The 23,169-nt window shown below is 42.2% G+C and overlaps 1 protein-coding gene across 1 annotated transcript in view; it reads left to right on the forward strand.

Annotated features, from left to right (window-relative positions):
• Positions 1 to 23,169, forward strand: part of eys (eyes shut homolog) — a 458,209-nt gene that overhangs the window by 298,521 nt on the left and 136,519 nt on the right. Inside the window, exons 40-41 of the mRNA XM_034921306.2 lie at positions 7,536 to 7,627; positions 22,218 to 22,368. Coding sequence (XP_034777197.2) covers positions 7,536 to 7,627; positions 22,218 to 22,368 — 243 coding nt within the window. The remainder of the gene's footprint in view (positions 1 to 7,535; positions 7,628 to 22,217; positions 22,369 to 23,169) is intronic.

Raw genomic sequence — 23,169 nt, forward strand, 5'->3', positions numbered from 1 at the left:
AATTTACAATGATATATAGCGTAAATGCACGGCTTGCATACTATTAAGCTGTTTCACACTGTATAAATCAATAGACACAGCATTATAATGACAAACTGCCATTTTATTTATTAGCGATAAAACCACTGCCACAAAATGAGTGACATTCCACCCATTTTTTAAAGTATATTTTGGGATGAAACTCCAGAGAACTGGTACAGCACCAACTTTCCCAATGAAGACAGTAAACCACCTGAAAAAAGTGAAAAACTGTCAACAGTAGACACATACGATTAAATGAGGCACAGCTAAATAAAATAGAAGAAAACAAAGATGAAAAAATACAAAAAAGACTACAACTTGGGCTGTTAATGTATTGTGGCAAAGTAGTAGCAGGACACTATAAAAATTATAATATAGGTTGAATATAGAAACCTCCAACTGTGATTCATTTATACTTTGCCTGATGTTTCTTTTGGGGTTTTTTTGTTGGTCAGTTGTACTTTGGGTTTCCACCACTAATGGCCGCTGCTGTGTGAAGGCGCAGCATAAAGGAATATCCACTAGAAAATGTCTTCAGGGCATCAGATGATTCTTAAGGGTTAGGTTTAGGGTTAGGCATTGGGTTAGGTTTTAGGGCTGGGGTTGCTTACTGTTAGGGTTGGGTTAGGGTCAGGGTGGGTTGATTTCATAGTTGCCGAGCTCTGGAAGTGAAAGGTGGGAGTGCTTGGCAAATGCCCTAGAATCATCTGATGCCCTCAGGGCACCTTCTAGCAGATATTCCTTTACGCTGCATGTGAAGGCTGTGGTATATTGCTAAGATTGAGTCAGACAGTGATTGGGTGGGAGACAGGAAGTACCACCTTTTTTAGGAATATAAGGAAAGTGGCAGGATTCAGTAGGGGGGTGAACCAGGAAGTACTGACGTGGTGCATGTGTTGTAATGAACTACGACCGGTGAGAACCAAAGAACGAAAAACCTGCTTTAGTTGGTTTATTGTTTAATGCTACAATTGTGTATTGATAGCAGAGAAAATGTTATTTTGAAAGAGTTCAGTTGGGGACGATGCTGACTGAACAGAAGAAATAAATAAATAAAATTAAACCGTGGACAAGGGGTTTTAATAATACTTGTTTGAAGTACGTGTTGGTGTGTTGGTTTTGCTATATATGCTAAATATGACCAGAAAACCTCAACAACATTCTGAGGGAACTTTATGCCAGTGCAGTTCAACTGGGGACCAATATTCAATCTCCAGTTTTTAAACACTAGGGAGCTGGAATACATTTAACAGTAGAAGTTTTAACATCTCTGTTGACATCAAGTTTAAGACCACCAATAACATCTTCCTGTCAATAATGAAAACTTTAAGAAAAGCCGGTAAAGACGAAGCCAAACACCACCGATGCATTATCAACCTGGATTTGAAGTGCCTGCGGGAATCTGAAGCACTTTCCCCAGACACCATGACCCCAGTTGTCCGGTGCAGAGCTTTAAAAAGTATTTGTCAAAATGCCCTCCAGATGTAACAGCCTTTTACCTGCAGCCACTCAGAATTCCTCAGCAAATCCTGAACACTAGATCCTACTGGTACTCCCATGAGCCAATGGGAATACATGCCTAATGATGCCTAAACTAAGCAACACAGCCAAAGTCTCTCACAGCGCTATACAAACCACTGCTTGAGAAGTACAGCGGTGCACCTACTTTGTAGTGTGTAAGGTATATTTGTATTGAAATTGTAATGATAAAATACCTTGTTTTGAATTCAAGTCATGTGGAACCCGACCTTTATCGAAATAATCAGACTAGACAACGTTTCTAGTGAATATAAACGAACAGTTTTATTAGGACTCAAGCTAAATAAAGGACAAATTAAAGGTGCAACAACTAAACTAAAATAATACAGAAAAGAAGAATTAACTAAACTAAACAGTACAGAAAAGGAAGTTTAAACAACGACACCCCACTCCCGCTGGTTGATCAGCGATCCAACGCAGTCTATGGGAGATTCCCTTAAAGGTTATAACTGCATTCCTGACAACTATTTAAGACGAAGGTCTTAAAAGGGGTATCATTAGTAACACAAATATTTACTTTTGTTAATATTTAATAATCAAAGCATCGTTAAATCAGTGTCATATGTATAATTTGGTTCAGAAGGCTCTTGTGAGATAGACTCTCTTTGCGTCCAGACAACCTATCAAATTATCTATTATCAAGACAGCTAAATTTGGATTCTAGCCTTAAACGCAGAATGATAATTGCCTTATGAAACTCACATCAATTTGTATAAATCACATAAAAACAAATACTATAGTGTTCATTAACTCAAAGCATGAATTGAAAGCAATAATACTTTTCTTACTTTCCACTTGAAACAAAACATTATTTTTTGTCCGCTTATTCTCAAGTTCATAAGAGGATTAAAACACTACTCATTAAATACTTAACGGACGTGCACTGCCTCATCCAGCTGATCCATGTCTTCAACAGCACAGGCGCTCAAAGGTTTTCCTGCTGGCAAGGACAGGTCCAGGTTCGGGGGGTCTACCTTCCTTGCATTTCGTCTCCACTTCAGGGTACGAAAGAAATGTCTTTGCAAAGAACTAGAGTCATTAACTATTTATGCATTCCACTGAAACAGCAATTCCTCCACCAATAGGTGCACTCTTCGTCTGGTTATGTCTGGGATATTCCACCGCAACCTCCGGCACTGCTAGCTCAATAAATTGAATATTTCAATTTATGTCGACTTCAAATGTTCTTCCAACTCTTTTAGGATTTTAGACTTCTTACGCAGCGGACTCCCACATCAAGGCAAACACTAGAAGAGTTATTTCGTATTAGAGTGTCCGAAAATGGTATCTGTGTACCAGCTGGTCACAGGCTGGATCTCCAGATTGTCACAGTTCAAAGACTGGTTCGTGTTGGGAGCCCTGTTTGAGTGTCGCTCTCATACTTTTGTAATGTTCTTTTTAGCCCTGTGATTGGATAGTTTGGTTATTTTGGGTGGTGTCTGAGTCCAGGTGGAGTGTTTTTCATTGGTTGTTCTCGTTTCGATGAGGCCCCTTGTTCTCCATTGGTCCGCTATTCCGCCCCTGTCGGCTGGATTTATGTGATGGACTGGTTTCTGTCTTAGGTGTCAAAGCACCCAGAACTGTTTGGGTTGTGGCGCCGAAAGAGTCATTCAGCGATTGTGAAGATAAGCCATTTGTTCAGCAGTTAGGTTATGACTCTCTTTAAAAGCATTCTTTGTCAGTGGGGGAGTTTGTGACCAGAAACCAAGAAGACACAGAGAATGGTTTAAGATTCCCCTCTGTATATTTCAATTCTGTTACTTTCATACACAGAATGATATTATGACCCCCTCTGATGCTACAACTTATAGAAGCCATGCTGGCATCAAGGGAAATAACTGGACATCGATCTGAAAGCAGTTTGCTAAGCTACTGGACTTCAACACTGCAAAACAGAAAATGGTGGAGTTCAATGTTATCCTCAAACTCACCTCTAAATCCATAGCAGCTGTGCCACTTACTTCTTTAGTTTTAATTTGAATCTCTGTCCAGACCAACCACTTCATTAGCTTGTACTCTGCCCTCTACTTATGAGGTGCCGCTTTCAATGCAGAAATTCACAATAAATGGAAATATGCAGTTTATTTTTAACAAGTAAAACGTATTATTGGCTACAAATGAAATGGTTTGTCCTTTGGGACTATATAACACTGCAGATGTACACATTAATAGGCCCTGGTTTTCGCTGCAGGCCTAATCACCACCAAGGCATGCGTATATTTCATGGGAACTGCACGGCCCTTCCTGGTTTATACCTTACTTATATATGTATATAGATAGATATTAAAGCCACTATAATATTTTTCAAATACCTCTGTTAGTTTAGACGTCATCCACAGTGCCTCCAAATAATGGCTCATAGTTGTTTAAAAATGTACTGTAGAATAAAGAATGTACTGTATGTTAAACACGTTCATACATTTTTAAAATCCATATGATTAACCCTAACAAGGGAAAACTACAGTCCTCAGAACAGTCCGTAAAGTTCCTTGAATAGGGACTATAATCTTGTGATGTATCAAATGTGCTGTGACTTGCAAGGGGAGGGGCTATGTTCATGTTCAACAGCTGCGTGATGTAGTTACGCACACGCACAGTTTCCGGGGAATTAGAGATGCATCAGGGTAGATGAACGTGTTTGTGTTTCCTGAATAAGCCTGTAATTAAACAACGAGTTAATTCTATACAAGAATTGTGTCAGTTATTGTAGACGAACTGCATACGCTGGAGGGATTTAATAAATCTTATTTGATCTTTTTTTTTTTTCCTAGCATGATGCTGTTACTGATTAGTCAATTCATATGGTTCTCCACACTGTGGCTAAGAGTTTGTTTAGTATGCTCCTTTAGGTTTTTATTACTAGTTATGTATCAAATGGTTGGTTAAATACACCGTGTAACAATTTTTTTTTTTTTTTTTTTTGGTTCCTGGGTAGTAAGTGTTATTTCTTAATTGCTTATGCCTCAAAAGTATAGAAAATGGCTATTATTCCCCACAAACTTTGCTTTTGTGACCAGGACAGTGATATTTTGAAATTTACCTATTTTACAGAACATTCCAGATAGATTCAGTGCTGAGCAAACTTGGAGTAACTTCTAGAACTTTCTAGAACTTTCCAGTAATATAAATAGTAGTATAAATACAGGGGCCTTAAGCCCACCAGTTCAGTTTAGTTCCAGCTGCCTAAGTGGATACATATCTGCATTTTTCTGAGATGGCATTAAGAGGCTGCAAGCATCCGGCAGATGCATTTTGCTATGTCTGCGGCCAATTTATCAAGACAAGAGCGAAAAAGTACTCCGTGGAAGCATCTGCTAAGATGTGTGAGGCCTACAAGGCATATTTCGGCATGCCTGTCGGGGATCAAGACAAACCCTGGGCACCTCATTTCACCTGCGAGCACTGCAAAAAAAACTCTGGAAGGTAAGATGGACAATTGTTGCTCGGAATTTTATGTTATAAAATGTGTTAAAATTTTTAAAATTGTAAAAGTTTTTAATTTTAAAATGTTTTACAATTTTCAATGTTATTGAAAAATATATCATATATGAAAAATGTTGCGAGAATCTCTTACACATTAGTCATGGGTGAAATAAATGTATTTTTGTAGGATGGTACAGAGGGGAAAAGAGAGCCATGAAGTTCGCTATCCCAAGAATTTGGCGGGAACCCACTGACCACTCAAGCAACTGCTACTTCTGCATGGTGGACCCTTCCAAACGTCGGACTGGCAAGAATGCACCTGCTATCACGTATCCGGACCTTCCTTCATCCATCGCCCCGGTGCCACACTGCCATGAGCTCCCCGTACCCACACCTCCGGAGAGAGAGCAGCCGTCTTTAGAAGAGAGCAGCAAGTCAGTGAGCGAGGAAGACGTTGTAGATCCAGATGACAATTTCAGAGGTGGAGCTGAGGAGAGAAACCCATACTACCTCAACCAAAAAGACCTCAACGACTTGATTAGAGATCTTGGTCTCACCAAGTCCAATGCCGAGCTTTTGACGTCTAGGCTCAAGCAGTGGAACTTGTTGGATGAAAATGTGCAAGTCGCAGATCAGAGGAACCGTCACCAACCTTTTTCCAGCTTCTTCACCTGTCAAGATGGGCTCTGCTTCTGCCACAATGTGACCAGTCTGTTCGAGGCAATCGGAATCGCCTGTAACCAGAATGAGTGGCACCTCTTCATTGACAGCTCATCCAGGAGCCTCAAAGCCGTGCTGCTCCATAATGGTAACAAGTACCCGTCTCTTCCCCTGGCTCACTCGGTGCACCTCAGAGAGGATTACAACAGCATCAAGACCTTGCTGGATGCCTTGAAGTATGATGAGTACGGCTGAGAGGTCATAGGAGACTTCAAAATGGTGGCATTCCTGATGGGTCTCCAAAGCTGTTTTACCAAATTTCCCTGCTATCTTTGCCTTTGGGACAGCAGGGACACCAAGGCGCACTACCACAGGCGGGACTGACCACAGTGGACCGAGTTCACTGTGGAGAGGAACAACGTCAAGTGGGAGCCACTGGTGGACCCCCGGAAGGTGCTGATGCCACCACTGCACATCAAATTGGGCCTTATGAAACAATTTGTCAGAGCTCTAGATAAGGAGTCGGCAGCCTTCAAGTACCTTCAAGACTTCTTCCCTAAGCTGTCTGAGGCAAAGGTCAAAGCCGGTGTCTTCATTGGACCACAGATAAAGAAGATCCTGGAGTGCAATGAATTCCCCAAGAAGCTCACTAGTAAGGAGAAAGCGGCTTGGAACAGCTTTGTCGCAGTGGTTTGGGGCTTCCTGGGCAATCACAAGGCCGAAAACTATGTGGAGCTGGCTACCAAGGACAGTATAACGAGAACATGATGGGAGACTACATTTGGGGGCTGATTCGTGAAAGTGATTTACAGTATAATCGTAAATCTCGAAAAACTACTCACTTCTAAATCTTTTGTAGTCATTTTTGTATTACTTTAGTATAAATACATGTTAATTTGGATTCATATGTTGTTTTTTTCTGACTTTATGTGAACGAAAAGACACAAATTCGCCCGTTTTCTCATTAGAAATAGGTAAATTTCAAAATATCACTGTCCTGGTCACAAAAGCAAAGTTTGTGGGGAATAATAGCCATTTTCTATACTTTTGAGGCATAAGCAATTAGGAAATAACATTTACTACCCAGGAACAAAAATTGTGTTACATAGTGATATCATAATAAATTAACTTTTAACTGTGTGGCTTTATCATGTAAAATTAATTTCAGTTCCTGGCTACATTATATGTGATCAGACCTATGGACACTTTTAATGGGAGGCAGTATTAAAAGTTGCCTACCTATATCAAGCCTTTGCTTGTACGAAAATATATTTTACAAAACCTCATTATGACAGTTTAAAACTCTGAATGATTGGAGTTATTGTTCAATTCATGAAAATGACAACATCAAGACTGGGAAATCAAGATGGGAAACCTAAATGATAAATAATTAGACAGTAAGACTGCAAGATGTATCATAAACACAAGTAAACATCTGCAATAGAAGGAATATGGACATGACATGACAGCCAAACAGATAAAATCCTCCATTTAGTACTACTGAGAATTTAAAAGACGTGGAAAAATGAAGGCAAATGTTTGAGAGAAGTGTTCAGATAAGAAAATATATAGAAATAGTGTCAGTTGTAAACTCCTGTTCAAAATATTTGTTTTTGATTTAATTCTCTTTATATGCTATTTAAGTTCAAAATACATAACACATTCAAATACCGTATATTAAGTGTGCCTTTTAGATCATATAAGCTGAAAAATGTATACCCTTTATACCCTTGTTTCTTGGTTTATTGTTCTTGTTGTTGTTGCCTCTGTAACATACAGTATTTTTAACCCACTGACTGTAAAGAACTTTGAGATGTTTGCCATTAAGGTGCTGTAAAATGCTATTGTATTGCAAACAACATGCAGCTTGTATTTGTCTTTTTTTATTACAGTATATTTTTTCATGCAAGCATGAAGAAAGAATACAGAGTATTAACACAACAATAAGAGTTGATGATGGAAAGGAGTACACAGTCTATATCAGGTATGTGGGTCTGTGTTTGAAAGCTTGACAATGTTGCTAGAGTCATTATTTCATGTTTTTTGCAGTATCTGTAATGTATATAGCCTTTTTGTTACAGGGTGAACATAATAGTTAAATATCAAATTTGTAAAACTAATTTAGATATCATTCAGCTTTCATGCATTAACTGTTTTTCTCCCTCCCCGGCTCCACCTAAATGTAAAAGTCAAAATGTATATGCTGCACTATTACATAGCTCTACTAGTATGTAATGCTCCAAACTTAACAGCAATCAGCAGTGTTGTTTCTGCTGACCCATAAATGGGTTAGTTTGAAAACAGGAAAACAGAGTGAAAAGTCAAGCTTACCTGTGTCCACTTCTGACACCAATGTAGCGATTTCGGTTAACGCAGGCAGGGGCATCACACAGGGCGAGGCAATCCACACACAGGTGGAGGGCGGGTGCGAACTGGGATCTCTCGCACTAAAGCATAGCACCGATACCGCTGTACAAAGGAGAAGGCTTCTTTGCAAGGAGCGTATATTGGGCTGATGTCTTTGTGTGTGATTCCGTCACCTACCAGCCCTGCTGCTGCCTTCCCATGTGCACGCTACAATATATATATATATATATATATATATATATATATATATATATATATATATACACACACACACACACACATTTTTGGTGGAAATCCACTGAAGTTATGTATGAAGGACTCCCAGTGCATAGTACCCTCTGGCAAAAAGCCAGGCAGATGTGGCAGACTGCTTCTAAATTAACTGCTTTTTCATACTTGCTCCAAAGGAAGATGTTAGACTCTGTTTATGCCCCCAAGTGTTCAACCAGTGATTGTTACAGCAATAAATTCTAGGCTGAACAAATCATTCCAGATTGCTTCTTCAAATCACCCTCTAGATAGTTAGCTACAGCTCATACTGTGATATTTATCTGCCTTCCCTCTTGTCTCAGACCTAAGAATTAGCTTTGAAAATCTCCCAAAACATCTGCATGTCTTACTAACTGAAATTTGAATGTTTTTAGAGCAACCTCAGTAGCCATGTGTTGTCTTGCATTTCTTTGCATGACATATCTCATTTGCTTAGTCTTGTACCTTACAGGACTACAAATTATTTTTTTACCTTTAAACATTTGCAACTGTATCACCATATTTTAGAGCTAAATATCCTTTTGTCCATGTGGCAGAGTGAGAGCTCTGCCTGTAAATAATTGGTGTTTTGGTGGTGGTTGGCAGGGATGGGGTCAATTCCTTAATAGAATAATTGAATAATAGAATGTGGCTGCTCCTTAATAGAATAATTGGTAGTGTGACAGGATAGCACTGCGGGCCCCGGTGTTAACGGCAGGGAAGAAGACTCGGACACAAGGAAAAATAGGTTTAAGTGCTGATGCACATTTTTTATTAACAAAACAATACTCAAAAACAGAAATCAAAAGGCACAAGGGCCAAAACAAAAGGTTTTTAAATACAAAAATGTAGGCTGGGCATTAGCCTTCACTACTAACAAAATACAAAATGCAGATACACAGAAACAACACAGACCAACACTCACCAACTCCTCTCTCTTCAATGGAGCCCTGGGCTGTCGCTCTGCCACAGTCCTTCATGTGGGTTTGTTTTACTTTAATTGAGGTACCCTTTTTTTATAAGTATAGAATGCTGCTTTCCCTTGTATGATGTTTTACCTTTATGAAACTCCCTCTCTTTGGTAAACCATGGAAATTGACCTTTACCACAGGAAGTCATGGGGTACCAGGAAGAAGAGTGTATAACTTACTAAAATATACTTATCAACAAAAGAGACCAGCAATAATGTGTGTAATAATAACAGGAGGAAGTGCATCAAAGGCACACGTAGCATGTTGTTTATTGCTATCTGGAGAAAAAAGGAGGGCAGAAAATGGTATCTTTGAAATGTAAAACAGATTTCGATAATAATATGAAAAAAAAACAAGTAGAGAAAAAGCAGGCTGAGACATGTGTATCATAATTGGTTGTTTAGTGATGTTTTTTTGTTTGTTTCAAATCTTAGGACACTGTTTGTGTTTGGCACATATTCTTGCTGTTGAAATAAGTACCTGAGGTGACCTAATAGATGATTTTAAAATTATACAGGGAACTGATGTAGTTGATCTAGACATTTTTTTTTTCAAAAACCTGGACAATCTGTATAATAAAGACATTAGGAGCACATACGGAATCCCTAGTGTGTAGCATTTCACATAGAGACATACATTACCAAACAAGGCCAATTGAGGCAAGTAATATAAGTGAATTCAAAAGAACTTGATGCTTTCTGTTTTTTGAGAAATAAGTGGAGAAAGCTGTGCAGCTGAGATCAGTCAAAAAGGAGAAGGTTTGTTTAGTCAAAATGCCTTTATTAAATGTCTTACTAATGCTCTTATAAATTTATAATAGTTTGTGGTACTATAATTCTCACAATGTAAATGTTCACAGCCAATATAAGGGAAATTTAGAAGCTTAATTGCAATTCCCTTTCAAATACAAAATGTTATCCATTACTGATTGTGATATACCTCTTTGTAGCCTGATTTACGTATGTCAAAGCTGCTCGAAAGAGCACCCTCTGTGTCAGACAAGGAGTCGCTGCCTGGAGGGGATAAAGTGCCACGAGCAGACGGGATCAGCTGCATTTTTCTATTCAGCCTTGTCTGAGAAGGAGCACTGTGTCTGACCATCACAGTTGTTTTGTGAGAAGTCATATTTTGTCCACCTCTCTTCGTTCTGAAAAAATATTCACATTTCTAGTATATAGAAATATAGCAGCTGGCTCTTTGAGAGAATTTAGGAGGCTGTGTGGTCCAGTGGTCCCTAGTTCAAATCCCACCTCAGCCACTGACTCATTGTGTGACCCTGAGCAAGTCACTTAACCTCCTTGTGCTCCGTCTTTCAGGTGAGACGTAACTGTAAGTAACTCTGCAGCTGATGCATAGTTCACACACCCTGGCCTCGTGCACCGCTGAAAGCCGGCAGATTTCGCCGCTCCTTCCCCGGGATCCAGTTCCCCCCTTTGGGCTAACTGCACCCTTCAGTTCCTTGCTGCTGTGCTTCTCTAGAACCTTTTCTTTATATTTATTTTTCCCTTTCTTTAGAACCAAAGGCTACAGAGCATGCCTGTATTACAGCTATACTGTGTGACTGTGTTGACTGGAGTCGACTTTAGCTGACAAGGACGCCTCCTCAGTGTCTTATGCTGCTTTAGTGAGCAACTGGTCAGCAGCACTTTAGCAAAGGCTGCTAGTAGGAGCACGTACCAATTGGCTCTGAGCCCATCGGTTGGCCCCTAGTCCGTGTTGAGCACCAAGCCATTGGTACCAGTGTTTTTACCAGATAATTGAGAACTGATGGCTTTGTCTCAGGGGTGAGTATAGCGTCCATGCACTTGGAAAACATGCTAGGCACCAGGTAGAGGCCAAATAGCCCTCTGGTTCTTGCTGGAGGGCAGGCACCTGCTCAGCATAGATGATGTGCTTTATGCCTTCCCACCGTTAGCGTTGCTATTGCTGTGCCTGAAGAAAATCGGACAATAAAAGGCTTGGGTGCTCCTAGCAGCCCAGAATTGGACCAGGACAGCCTGGTTCTCAGCACTAGTCCAACTCCTGGACTGCCAGCCTTAGGAGCTGCCTGTGCATCACGTCCTGCTCAACTAAGCGTGCAGCTGTGGGTGTGGCCCCTGAGCTGCTGCAACTAAACCAGCTCGGTCATTCAGATGAGGTTATTGCAACCCTATAGGGCCGCTTCTACGTGTTCCAGGTACGGCTTTAAATCCCTTGCCCCTTGCCCTAAGTTTTGCAGGACCTTTTTAAAAGGGAATAATCTCTCTCTACTCTTAAGGTCTACCTGGCAGCTATTTCAGCTTGCCATATTAAAATAGACTCCCCAGGAGCTCACTTCCTGGCAGGACAGTTTTTGAAGGGAGCTCGAAAGTTGCGTCCTCCTGGGAAGGACCTTGTCCCTCGCTGGTGGTCGAATGTGGTGCTTAACACGCTTACAAAGCCACTATTCGAGTCCCTGCATTCAAAAGAGCTGAAATATTGATCTTTGAAGGTGGATTTCCTACTAGCAATCACCTCTGTGAAGCGAGTAGGTGAAATGCAAGCATTTTCCATTGCTAAAGCCAGGACTAAGGTCACGCTCCGTACAAACCCTGCTTTTCATGCCAACTAGTCAGTGGAGCTGGAGGCTTTACCTCCACCACCTTTCCAATCTGACAAGGAGAGGAAGCTCCACACGCTAGGGCATTAGCGTACAGTTAGGGCATTAGCGTACTATGTTGACTGGACTCAGGGTTGGCATCAAACAGAGCAGCTCATTATCTGCTATGGGACTGTTCCATGGACAAGCTCTGTCCAAACAGCAGCGGACGAAAAGCCGCCACCATTATTGGTTATTGTTTTAAATTCCTTGTGAGAATGCGTGACTGTCAGCTACTGATTATTAAACTAGCTGACATTCACGCATCCTTATTAAACTCATGCAGACTATGGCCAAGAGGTAATACGATAATTAACAGCCAGTTAACCCCTCAGCCATAATATAAAAGACCTGCAGTTTAGCTGCACGGTGGAGAGTGTTTAGAGTAGAGAATGAGAGCGGAGACAGGAGGTAAAATAAAAGAAATAACAGGCAGGCTTCCACCGCTAGACTGCATGCGGCTCCCGCCTCCATCACCAAGGGGATAAGTTGAGCTCCCACTGCCACCTTCTTGGCCGGGGGCTCCCTTCCTGCTGTCACCTCTGGAGGGTTCACACCTGCCGTCGCCTTATGAGGGTCTGCTGCTGTTGTCACCTTCGGAGGGACCGTTCCTGTGTCCAATACCTTTCAAGGTCGCTGCATACACTCCAACACAACAGGCTTGAATCGGCGCTGATCCCGCCTGCTCGTGGAACTTTATTCTCTCGGGGGCGAGGACTCCGTGTCTGATGCAGAGGGAGCTCTTTTCGAGCAGCTTTGACACACGTACTCAGGTCATTCGGGCTACACATCCCAGGTATATCCCAATCGGTAATTGATAACATTTCTATTTCAATGTTATAGCGAGAAGCACATTAAATGAATGCACCACCTGTTCATCTATAAGTACAATATGTAATTATACAGCCATACAAACCTTTTAAGATGTAATTAAATTAGTAATAACATATTTAATTGCTGCAAACACAAGTAATGAAGCATCTGAAGTTAAAGTTGGGTTGTGCTGAAGACATTATCCAGCGTAAAAAACATTATCTGTAAAGGCATTATATTAATTATGTATTCATTCTGGCAGCTATGCAGAAATAATTGTCTTGTCTCTTGACTTTTAAAAGGGGCTAGTATGCTAAGGGGAAATAAGTGCTAGAATGCATGATGAAAATGTGTAACATTTTTCTACCATATAATAGCCTGAAACAATGGGAATTACTGGTTATATTTCTTATCAGTCAAAGTTATTTAAATGTATTCAAATGTAATAATATATTTGTTTTCACCTTCACTAAACACATCATCTCTAAATACAATGAAATAGACTGTCACCAGCCTTCTAGAAAGCCTGTTAAAATAATCATCAACATATCAAACACACAAACAGATTTTGTATTGATTCTGTTGGAGTTCAATATAAGCGCACTGAGATTTAATACATGTATTTAAAAATATCTGTTTTACATAACAATGTATCTGTAGAAAGCAAATTCACAATTCAGAGTCAAATGACAGGTCTACTGTATGAAGCCCTAGGCCCCACTAAGGGAAGTGGTGGCTCCAAATGACAGCTGAAGCACAGATATTTAAAAATTCTACTAACTAATTAAACAACAACAGCAAGAGGGAGGAAAGAAGATTCCTCGAGGGAAATGCCTGGAGCTAGAATATTTATAGAATGTGTAGAGAATAAGTTGAAGAAAATCTGCAGCAATGATTTGATGGAAACAAGAAAGACCAGTTTCAGTTTGGAAGTTAGTTCATTAATTCTGTACCGTACCGTATTAAACACCAGTTTTAATCTAGTCTTGCTAAACAGTGATTGAAAAATGTTTTAACTCATTCAATAGGTATTTTTGACATGAGCTTCTGGTAGTCTAAGCTCAGTTTCTAGTCCACAACTCTAGAAACAGATGTGCATATGGGTAACACTAGATTGTCAGGCTTGATTGGTGTAGAATGGCATACACCAGCCTGGGAGTGCACGGTCACATTGATTATGTGTTTTTCATTTTGTTATTGAGTTGTTTTAACTGTCTTAAGCCATCCTGATTCCCTTAAGACTATGTCCCAGTGGATGCTACATTTTTGTTCACAAAAAAACACCAATGTCAAGTTTATGTATATATTTATGTATTTGTTTGTTTAAATCTTTCCTTCCAGTTAATCTGTGGTAACCAGGCCCATATCTCAGGCATTCATGACCTGGCTTTGTTCTGCATAGGGCAGTGCAATAATAGCTCTGTTTGTTCAAGTAATACAGATGGTTTTCACAGACTGTGTCAAATTGTGGAAATAATCTGGAAATGGGTAAATGTAAGTTGTGAATCAGAGGAGAAAAGCATGAAATTAATATAGCTCACACAAGATTTACAGAAAATTGTAAAACCTAGTGGGCCCTAGATGTATCAGCGTGTTCAAATGCTGTCCTCTTTTTAAAGGAACATTTTAAATTATAAAACTAGCATGAAACAGCTAAGTTTCAGTTATGAGCAGTTTTCTCAAAAAAAAGTGTATGTTTTGTAATAGAATACTGCCAACTATAAAAAGAGTGTGGCATACAAAGTACAAATTGAAGTGAAACAATCCCTGATTATAACAGTGTTGAAATCCTACCATCTTTCTTAATATTTGTGTTTTCTCAATCAGGTTGCATGCAGTCTGTTTCCTAAGTTACAGTATCCATGGAAACCGTGTCTTATGTATGTTCATTCAACACAAACCTCCTGTCAGTGTTAAACCATGACAAAAAATGTATTTTTAGTGGAAAATGAAATCTGTAGATGTATTTTTGCAGCATGACAAAAAAAAATGGAAAGAAAACATATCTTACATCTGTGCTTTGTCTAGTAATTGTGACTGTGTTATTACTAATTAATACGGAAGCGTGGAATGTTATGATCCGCAGGTAGAAATGTGACCCCATCGGCTTGGAGTCATTCTGTACAAATTTAAATATGAGCCAGTTGATTTGGGATTAAGGTTTGGGTTAGGCCATTTTAATTATTTAATTAATACATTTCCCAATATCCGTTGTTTAAACTAGGGCAAACTTATTCCAAAATAATTCGCACAAACAGGAAATTGGTGTTAAGTTAATTCTTAATAATTCTTATTATAAGTGACTGATAAATTTGACCAGAACAGCTAACTGGACTGCTCTACACACATTCAAATAAGTCTGTCCAGTTCTGTTCTTCCTCATACAATTACATAGTATTTTAATAAAGCCGATTCATGTGTCACTGTTTTCAACCAGCCAAAACCAGTAAAGCAGAAAAATAAATAAAAAATACGTTATTTTAATTCTTGTCATTTTATTTTTCTAAAATTTGGAATCTGCAATTATTTTTTCTCATTTTCTCCCCAATTGGAAAGCCCAATTATTTTTATTTCAACCCGGCTCACTGCTGCCACACTCGCGCTGACTCGGGAGAGACGAAGACGGACACATAATGTCCTCCAAAACGTGTGCCGCCAGCTGTCCGGTTTAAAAACAATGTGGTAGTAATAACAAAGAATATTTCATTCTTGTTTGAATAAAAAATGTAGTTTTCCTTAAATGTATTTTCGATATTTAAAGGCACCAAAGTATTTTTTTTCTGGGCAGACAGGTGCACAGATTAATGAACAAATTATTATAGAAAGGTTAAATAAATATTCTAAGAAACCTAAGATGATTTATAGCAAATTATTAGTTCAAGTCCAAAATCAGAACCTATCCAAAATGCCTGGTTAATCTCAAAGAGCTTGCAATATGTCTTTAAATTATAACAGTATAAGTGAGATGTATTGAACCTTGCTGTTTTCCTATCTTCCAGGTTCACTTGAAATAACTTTTAGTGCTGTTTCAGAATTATGAACAGCTTTGGGTAACTTCAATCTCCCCTAAAGCTTGGAGGCTGCAATCCCTGAATTAGCATAATCATTTAAGTAGCACCTAGGTGAACCCAATAAAAGTCTGTAAATTCACCTCTAAATTTTCACGCGAGCGACATAGCCTTAGGTCTTCTATTAAACCATGGTGACACACTAGTTTCCTCAAGCTAGCTGCGCTGGCTTCTTTTGGCTGTACTGTATGCTGTGTATGTGTTGTTTTGTTCACAATTTTTTCCCCATTGACACCACTCGCAATACAAACTGGCAATAGGTGTAATTTGGAAAATACAGGAAAAACACATCAGATTACCAAACAAAAAAAAAGAAATACATCTGTGGCAAAGTGGTAATGACGTGCAGGTGAGTGCAGTGCAGAAGAATCACACAGACAAACGTTGGTACAGGTGCAAGGGTGTTTATTTAAATTAATAAATGTCCAGAGCCTCAAGGCAAAACCTGTAACTAATAATAATGCTGGAAGTGATACAGCGGCGTGTATCACTTCTCGTTATAATCCTACGGGTTTGACCCGCAACCCCAAAGTCCCGTTCCGACACCCACACTAAACACAAACACAAAGACAGTGCGTGATTTAAGTGCTAAAAGGTGCAAAACAAAAGACAGTTCCAGTAGTGAAAAGGTGAGTGGTGAAGTCCGGGTTTGTCGCTGGCCTGCGGCTGCAGCTCCGGATCGTGCTCAGTAATCTTTAGTGAGACAACAACACACAAGACACACAGTGTTAGAACACAGACACAAAACACTCACGGTCGATCTCACAAACGGGCTCCTTCTTGGTCATATAATTTAACCATATGCAAAGGAACAGATCACTCAAGCCATGCCCCCTATTTATACCCTTGCCCATGACCCCGAGGTTAACGAGCGCATCCGCTCCTCCAGTCCTCGGATGCCACGCCGCTTACCGTCTGGGTCACTGAGCTCGGGTGCCATAGCTCCGCCCCCTTCCGAACTGACCGACTTCCATCTACCCTACGGAATAAATTGTCGTGCCATTTCATTAAGGGTACTCTGTTCCTCGTACACCGTGCTCTCACAGGTCGAAAGGGAGATCTAACACTAAGACTCATTCGATCTCTGTCACATATCCCACCGCTCAGAGTGGAGCCGAAGGAACACTCGGCTAAACCTACCTTTCCCATTACTCCCCCCTCCCGGGAAAAATAATCCGCATTTTGGTGGTCTTTCCCTGCACGGTGTACCATATGGTACATGAAGGGCTGCAATGCCAGATACCACCGAGTTATCCGGGCATTGCTGTCCTTCATTGTGCTTAACCACTTGAGTGGGGCGTGGTCAGTGACAAGATCAAATGAGTGTCCCAGCAGGTAATATCTTAAAGAGTGAGTAGCCCATTTAATGGCCAAACACTCTTTTTCGACGACGGAGTAGTTGCGCTCCCGAGGGAGCATTTTTTTACTTATGTACAGAACAGGGTGTTCTACTCCGCCTACCATTTGAGACAGGACTGCACCCAAGCCGACATCCGAAGCATCGGTGTGGAGGATGAATCTCTTAGTGAAGTCTGGCGTGATGAGAGCAGGGGCCTGGCAAAGTCTCTGCTTAACAGTATTAAACGCCCCCTGACATTCTTCTGACCATTTAATTGAATTTGGTGCGCTCTTTTTGGTGAGGTCAACTAAGGGATTAACCACTGTGGCATACTCGGGGATAAAGCGGCGGTAATAACCGGCTAACCCCAGTAGCGACCGCACTTGAGCCTTGGTTTTGGGGATTGCCGCGTCTACCAAGGCCTGGACCTTGGAGACAACGGGTTTCACCCTGCCATTCCCCATTACAAACCCCAAATATTGCATTTCTTTTTTGGCAAACGCACATTTTCGCAAGTTAGCTGTCAGCCGTGCTGCCCTTAGAGACTGAAGGACGGCTGTGATCCTAGCCAAATGCTCTCGCCAGGTGGAGCTGTAAATGACCACATCATCAATATACGCTGCCGCATATTCACGATGTGGGTGTAAAACCTGGTCCATCAGTCTCTGGAAGGCAGCAGGCGCACCATGTAACCCAAACGGCATGGTTGTAAAATGAAACAGCCCCTCTGGTGTTGAAAATGCGGTTTTCTCTCTAGAACTACGAGTTAACGGGATCTGCCAATATCCCTTCGTCAGATCCAGAGTGGAGATGAACCTCGCCGTCCCCAGTCTATCTAGGAGTTCGTCGACCCGAGGCATGGGATACGCATCAAACTTGGCAATAGCGTTTACCTTGCGGAAATCAACGCAGAAGCGGTTGGTGCCGTCCTTTTTGGCCACTATCACAATTGGACTGCACCACTCGCTCCTGGAAGGCTCAATCACCCCAAGTTCGAGCATGTCCCATACCTCTTTGCGAACGCCACTCCGTCGACTTTCCGGGATCCGGTAAGGTCTCTCTCGCACTGTGACACCTGGGGGAGAGATAATGTCATATTCAGCGAGGTTAGTTCTACCGGGCGTGTTAGAAAAAACATCGCTAAATTCCTCAATTAACCTACGTAGTTCACGTTGCTGATCAGGAAGTAACTGTTCCCCCATCGAAATGTTCTTTGTGCTAGAGGGTTCTAGCTCGGGCCCTAAATCATCCTCTATATTGCCTGGGGCTATAAATAACACCTCTCTTGCCTGCCAGGGCTTTAATAAATTTATATGATAAATTTCTTTTTTGTTACGGCGATCGGGCTGTTTAATTTCGTAATTCACCTTTCCTATAGCCCGAATCACCTCATATGGCCCTTGCCATTTAGCACATAGTTTGGATTCCGCTGAGGGAAGTAGCAGCATTACTTTGTCTCCAGGTCGAAAAGTTCGGATTAATGCATTTTGATTGTAATGCTGCTGTTGTCGATGCTGAGCCGATCTGAGATTGTCTTGGGCCAAACGACCGACCAAATCTAGGCGATCTCTCAGTAGGAGCACATGCTGCACTACATTTTTGGACGAGCCTTTGTGCTCCTCCCACCCCTCTCTCAACAGATCGAGAATGCCGCGAGGCTGTCGGCCGTACAAGAGCTCGAAGGGGGAGAACCCTGTCGAACTCTGCGGCACCTCTCTCACCGCAAAAAGGAGGTAGGGAAGAAGCGATGCCCAATGTTTTTGCTCCTGATTCACAAATCGTCTCAGCATCGCCTTTAGAGTCTGATTAAAACGTTCCACCAAACCGTCCGTCTGTGGATGGTAAACCGACGTTCTGATGGGACGTATTTTTAGTAATTTATATACCTGCTGTAGCGTATTTGACAAGAAATTAGTTCCATGATCAGTCAATATCTCGTTGGGGATCCCTACTCTTGCCATAATCTGCACTAGTTCTTTGGCTATCGCAGCAGCACTAGTGGACCTCAATGGAACTGCCTCTGGGTATCGCGTTGCGTAATCTACCACCACTAATATATGCGTATACCCGGAGTCAGAAGGTAGCAAAGGGCCGACTATGTCCACTGCGATGCGTTCAAAGGGGGTGGAAATAATCGGCAGTGGGACCAAAGGGGCGGGGCGCACTCGACCCGGCGCTACTCTCTGGCAGTCTGGGCATGTGGCTACATATTTCGACACTTCCTTATAAAGACCTGGCCAAAAGAATCGAGCCAATATCCGTTCCCTTGTCTTGTCAACTCCGAGGTGCCCCGCAAAAGGGATATCATGCGCCAGCCTCATGACCTCCAGCCGACAAGACGGGGGGACCAATAATTGTGTTACAGGATGTCCTGTGCCCGCGGCCAGGTTTACCCTATATAGTAATTGCCCCTTGATAATGAAGTGTGGAAATACTAGTGCCCCAGCGCCTTCAACATCCTTACCTTCAATGGACCGGACCTGTCCCCGAATGTGCACCAGTGATGGGTCATTGTCCTGCTCCCACACTAGGTTCACATTCGAGTGCCACATGTCCGGTATATTGAGCGGGGCGGGAGTAACATCTGCCCTTGATGGCCCAGTAACCTCGCCCTCTCGGTCACACTGCGTTCCGACCCCCTTCGACTGACGTTTTTCACCGTTATAACAGGCTCCCACCAGCCCCCAGCCTTGTCTCATTAACGCTCCCTCCCATTTCCGCAGCCTTCTCTCTTTGTTTGTTTTTTTCGGCCGGAACAGGGAAGAGAACATTTCCGCTTGAAAGGGAAAAACATTACCAATCATTTCCCCTTCTACTTTTTCTGCCACATTTGCGTGTATGGCCGGGACTGCCCTTAATTTCAATAAATCTTTATAGTTGGGCCAGTCCCGACCCAGAATAATGGGATGTGGTAACCTTTCCGCTTCCCCAACTACCAGGGAACGTTTCATCGGACCGACCGATAAATATGCTTTTACTGTGGGGTATGTTGCCGTGTCTCCATGGATACAGGAGATCGCCACCTGACCTTGTGGCTGCCACACCATACCGCCTAAGAGAGATGCTCTAATTAAGGTCTGACCACACCCTGTGTCCACTAATGCATGGGTTTTCACATTTCCAAAAATCACCTTAACAATACAAGGCCCCTCCCGACCATTTTTCCCTCGCTTACCCGCTTCAGATGCCAGATTACAGACGGCCACGTCACACTCCATCGCAGATGGGCATGACCTAGCCTGATGTCCCGGCTGGCGGCACCTAAAACAGGTAGGGGGAAAGGAGGGCACAGTATTAAATGGTCTGTCCCGCTGCTGGTATGGCAACGGGGCAGGGGCAGCACCTCTACCCCAGCTGGGGGCCAACCTTGGTCTCCATGAAGAGGAGGCAAGGTCGCCCATTGGGGTTGGTGCTCTTGGAGGTCGTTGAACCGGTCCTGGTGGTGGGGCTGATGGAGCAGAGAGAGGAGGTGGGGCTCGGCCGCTCCGTTGAGGTGGGGTGAGTAGCCCGGTCTGGGCGGATACCAGGGAGTCCTCGAAGTCCTCAGCGAGCTTGACTGCCTGTTCCAGGGTGTCGGGGTTGTGGCGCCGTATCCATCCTTGGGTCTCGGCGCCGACCACATGACAAAACTGCTCAATGACGATGGCCTCCCCCATCTGGGCAGTTGTTTTTAGCGCCGGGGTGAGCCAGTGTATCATGTGGTCACAGAGCTTCTGCGCGACCACCCTGGGGCGTACGTTCGGGGACCTCCTGTACTCCCTGAACCTCACTCGGTGCGTTTCCTCCGTAATGTTAAGACGGCGGAGAATAGCCAGCTTTACCAGGTCATATTGAGCGGCGTCGTCATCCCCCATCGCCTGGTAGGCTGCCTGCGCTTCCCCAATCAGGCAGGGTCCCAGCTGGCTTGCCCAGAACTGTCGGGGCCATGACGCGGTGGTAGCCAGCCGCTCAAATGCCACCAGGTATGCCTCTGGATCATCATCCGCCGTCATTTTCTGCGTCCGTGCTTTGGGCGCTCTGAAGCTGCATTCTGCTGATGCTGTGGGAGGTATTGCCAGCCCGACCCTCTCGATCAGCGCAGTGTACCTCTCCTCTCTCCGTCTTTCCTCCACCTCCCGTCTGCTGTCCAGCTGCTCCAGCAGCGCCGACAGTGTTGCGTAGTCCATCCTTACTTCTGACAACCACGTGTGGCAAAGTGGTAATGACGTGCAGGTGAGTGCAGTGCAGAAGAATCACACAGACAAACGTTGGTACAGGTGCAAGGGTGTTTATTTAAATTAATAAATGTCCAGAGCCTCAAGGCAAAACCTGTAACTAATAATAATGCTGGAAGTGATACAGCGGCGTGTATCACTTCTCGTTATAATCCTACGGGTTTGACCCGCAACCCCAAAGTCCCGTTCCGACACCCACACTAAACACAAACACAAAGACAGTGCGTGATTTAAGTGCTAAAAGGTGCAAAACAAAAGACAGTTCCAGTAGTGAAAAGGTGAGTGGTGAAGTCCGGGTTTGTCGCTGGCCTGCGGCTGCAGCTCCGGATCGTGCTCAGTAATCTTTAGTGAGACAACAACACACAAGACACACAGTGTTAGAACACAGACACAAAACACTCACGGTCGATCTCACAAACGGGCTCCTTCTTGGTCATATAATTTAACCATATGCAAAGGAACAGATCACTCAAGCCATGCCCCCTATTTATACCCTTGCCCATGACCCCGAGGTTAACGAGCGCATCCGCTCCTCCAGTCCTCGGATGCCACGCCGCTTACCGTCTGGGTCACTGAGCTCGGGTGCCATAGCTCCGCCCCCTTCCGAACTGACCGACTTCCATCTACCCTACGGAATAAATTGTCGTGCCATTTCATTAAGGGTACTCTGTTCCTCGTACACCGTGCTCTCACAGGTCGAAAGGGAGATCTAACACTAAGACTCATTCGATCTCTGTCACAACATCATAAAAACTTTTTTTTCAGGTAAGGTAAAATTGTTAAAATGAAAAAAAAAATAATACATGGACACTATTAACAATATGTTTTATCCTGATATGAAAAATACTTTAAATATAAAAACTTGTAGGTTAAATCTTTGTGATTAGGGGCTATTACTTCATGTATTCTCTCATTTTTTTCCAAACTTGTGCTCAGGCAATATTTAACCCCTTGTGAAGCTGAAGTGACTGTGTCTGGCTCACCGACAGTGAGGAGCATGCCTAGTAATAACTGGTCAGGACTTGCAAATCAGAAAACAGGACCTCTTTTCATCGGTGGATTACCTCTTAGCTACTGGCCCAATCAGGTAAATTGCTAAATTTTGTTTATCATATATGTTCTCTAGTTTTTATTGAGTTTTAATTAGTCAACAAATGTACAAAAGATAAAACAAAAAGGCAATTACAAAACTCAAATAAATATAGTAGTTTACAATCTACAATGTAATATTGTTAATCATTTCAAAGACTTGCATAAGTGCACAGCATATTATCACAAACTGGTAGGTGTTTCAAGGTCCACCTAATTTTGTACCTTTAAGTCCCCATGGAATTCTTGTTAAATGTGTTACAAGCTTTTTTAAAAGAGGCAGTGTCACCTAGTCAGTTACAGTAATTGCTCATAACATTTTTAGCTTTGGAAGAACCAGCTGCCTTTTGCATTTGGCAGTTAACGAAGTGCTCATAACATTTACGAACCCATTACAGTGTATAGCCTTTTAAGTTAGAAGTAGGTATGTTTTTTTCCTGTGATAGCATGTCTTTGCTTTTGTTTTGTCCTGTAGAAGTAATTGAAATCAACAGGTACTTTAGCAATGTCTTAGGAAAAACCTGTATTAAAGAATGTATTGATGTTCTTAGCATATAAACCCTTGTAATCTTTTTTTTTTTTAAACTGATATTATTCTGATGGTTGTTAAACTAATATTCTATGAATATAACGACAATTCCAAGAGTTCAGCTATAATAGAAATGTATACCTGGTCCGAGTAAATATTTTTTTCAGGAACATACTGTACAGTAGAAATAAATAATGATATTATAGCGATTACCTGGGTCAAAGGTTTAACAGCAAATAAAAGAGGCTTCAGAGGTATATCGCCTTGAAA

Source organism: Acipenser ruthenus, chromosome 5 (genome assembly GCF_902713425.1).
Source record: "Acipenser ruthenus chromosome 5, fAciRut3.2 maternal haplotype, whole genome shotgun sequence".
In the NCBI taxonomy this organism is placed as follows: Eukaryota; Metazoa; Chordata; class Actinopteri; order Acipenseriformes; family Acipenseridae; genus Acipenser; species Acipenser ruthenus.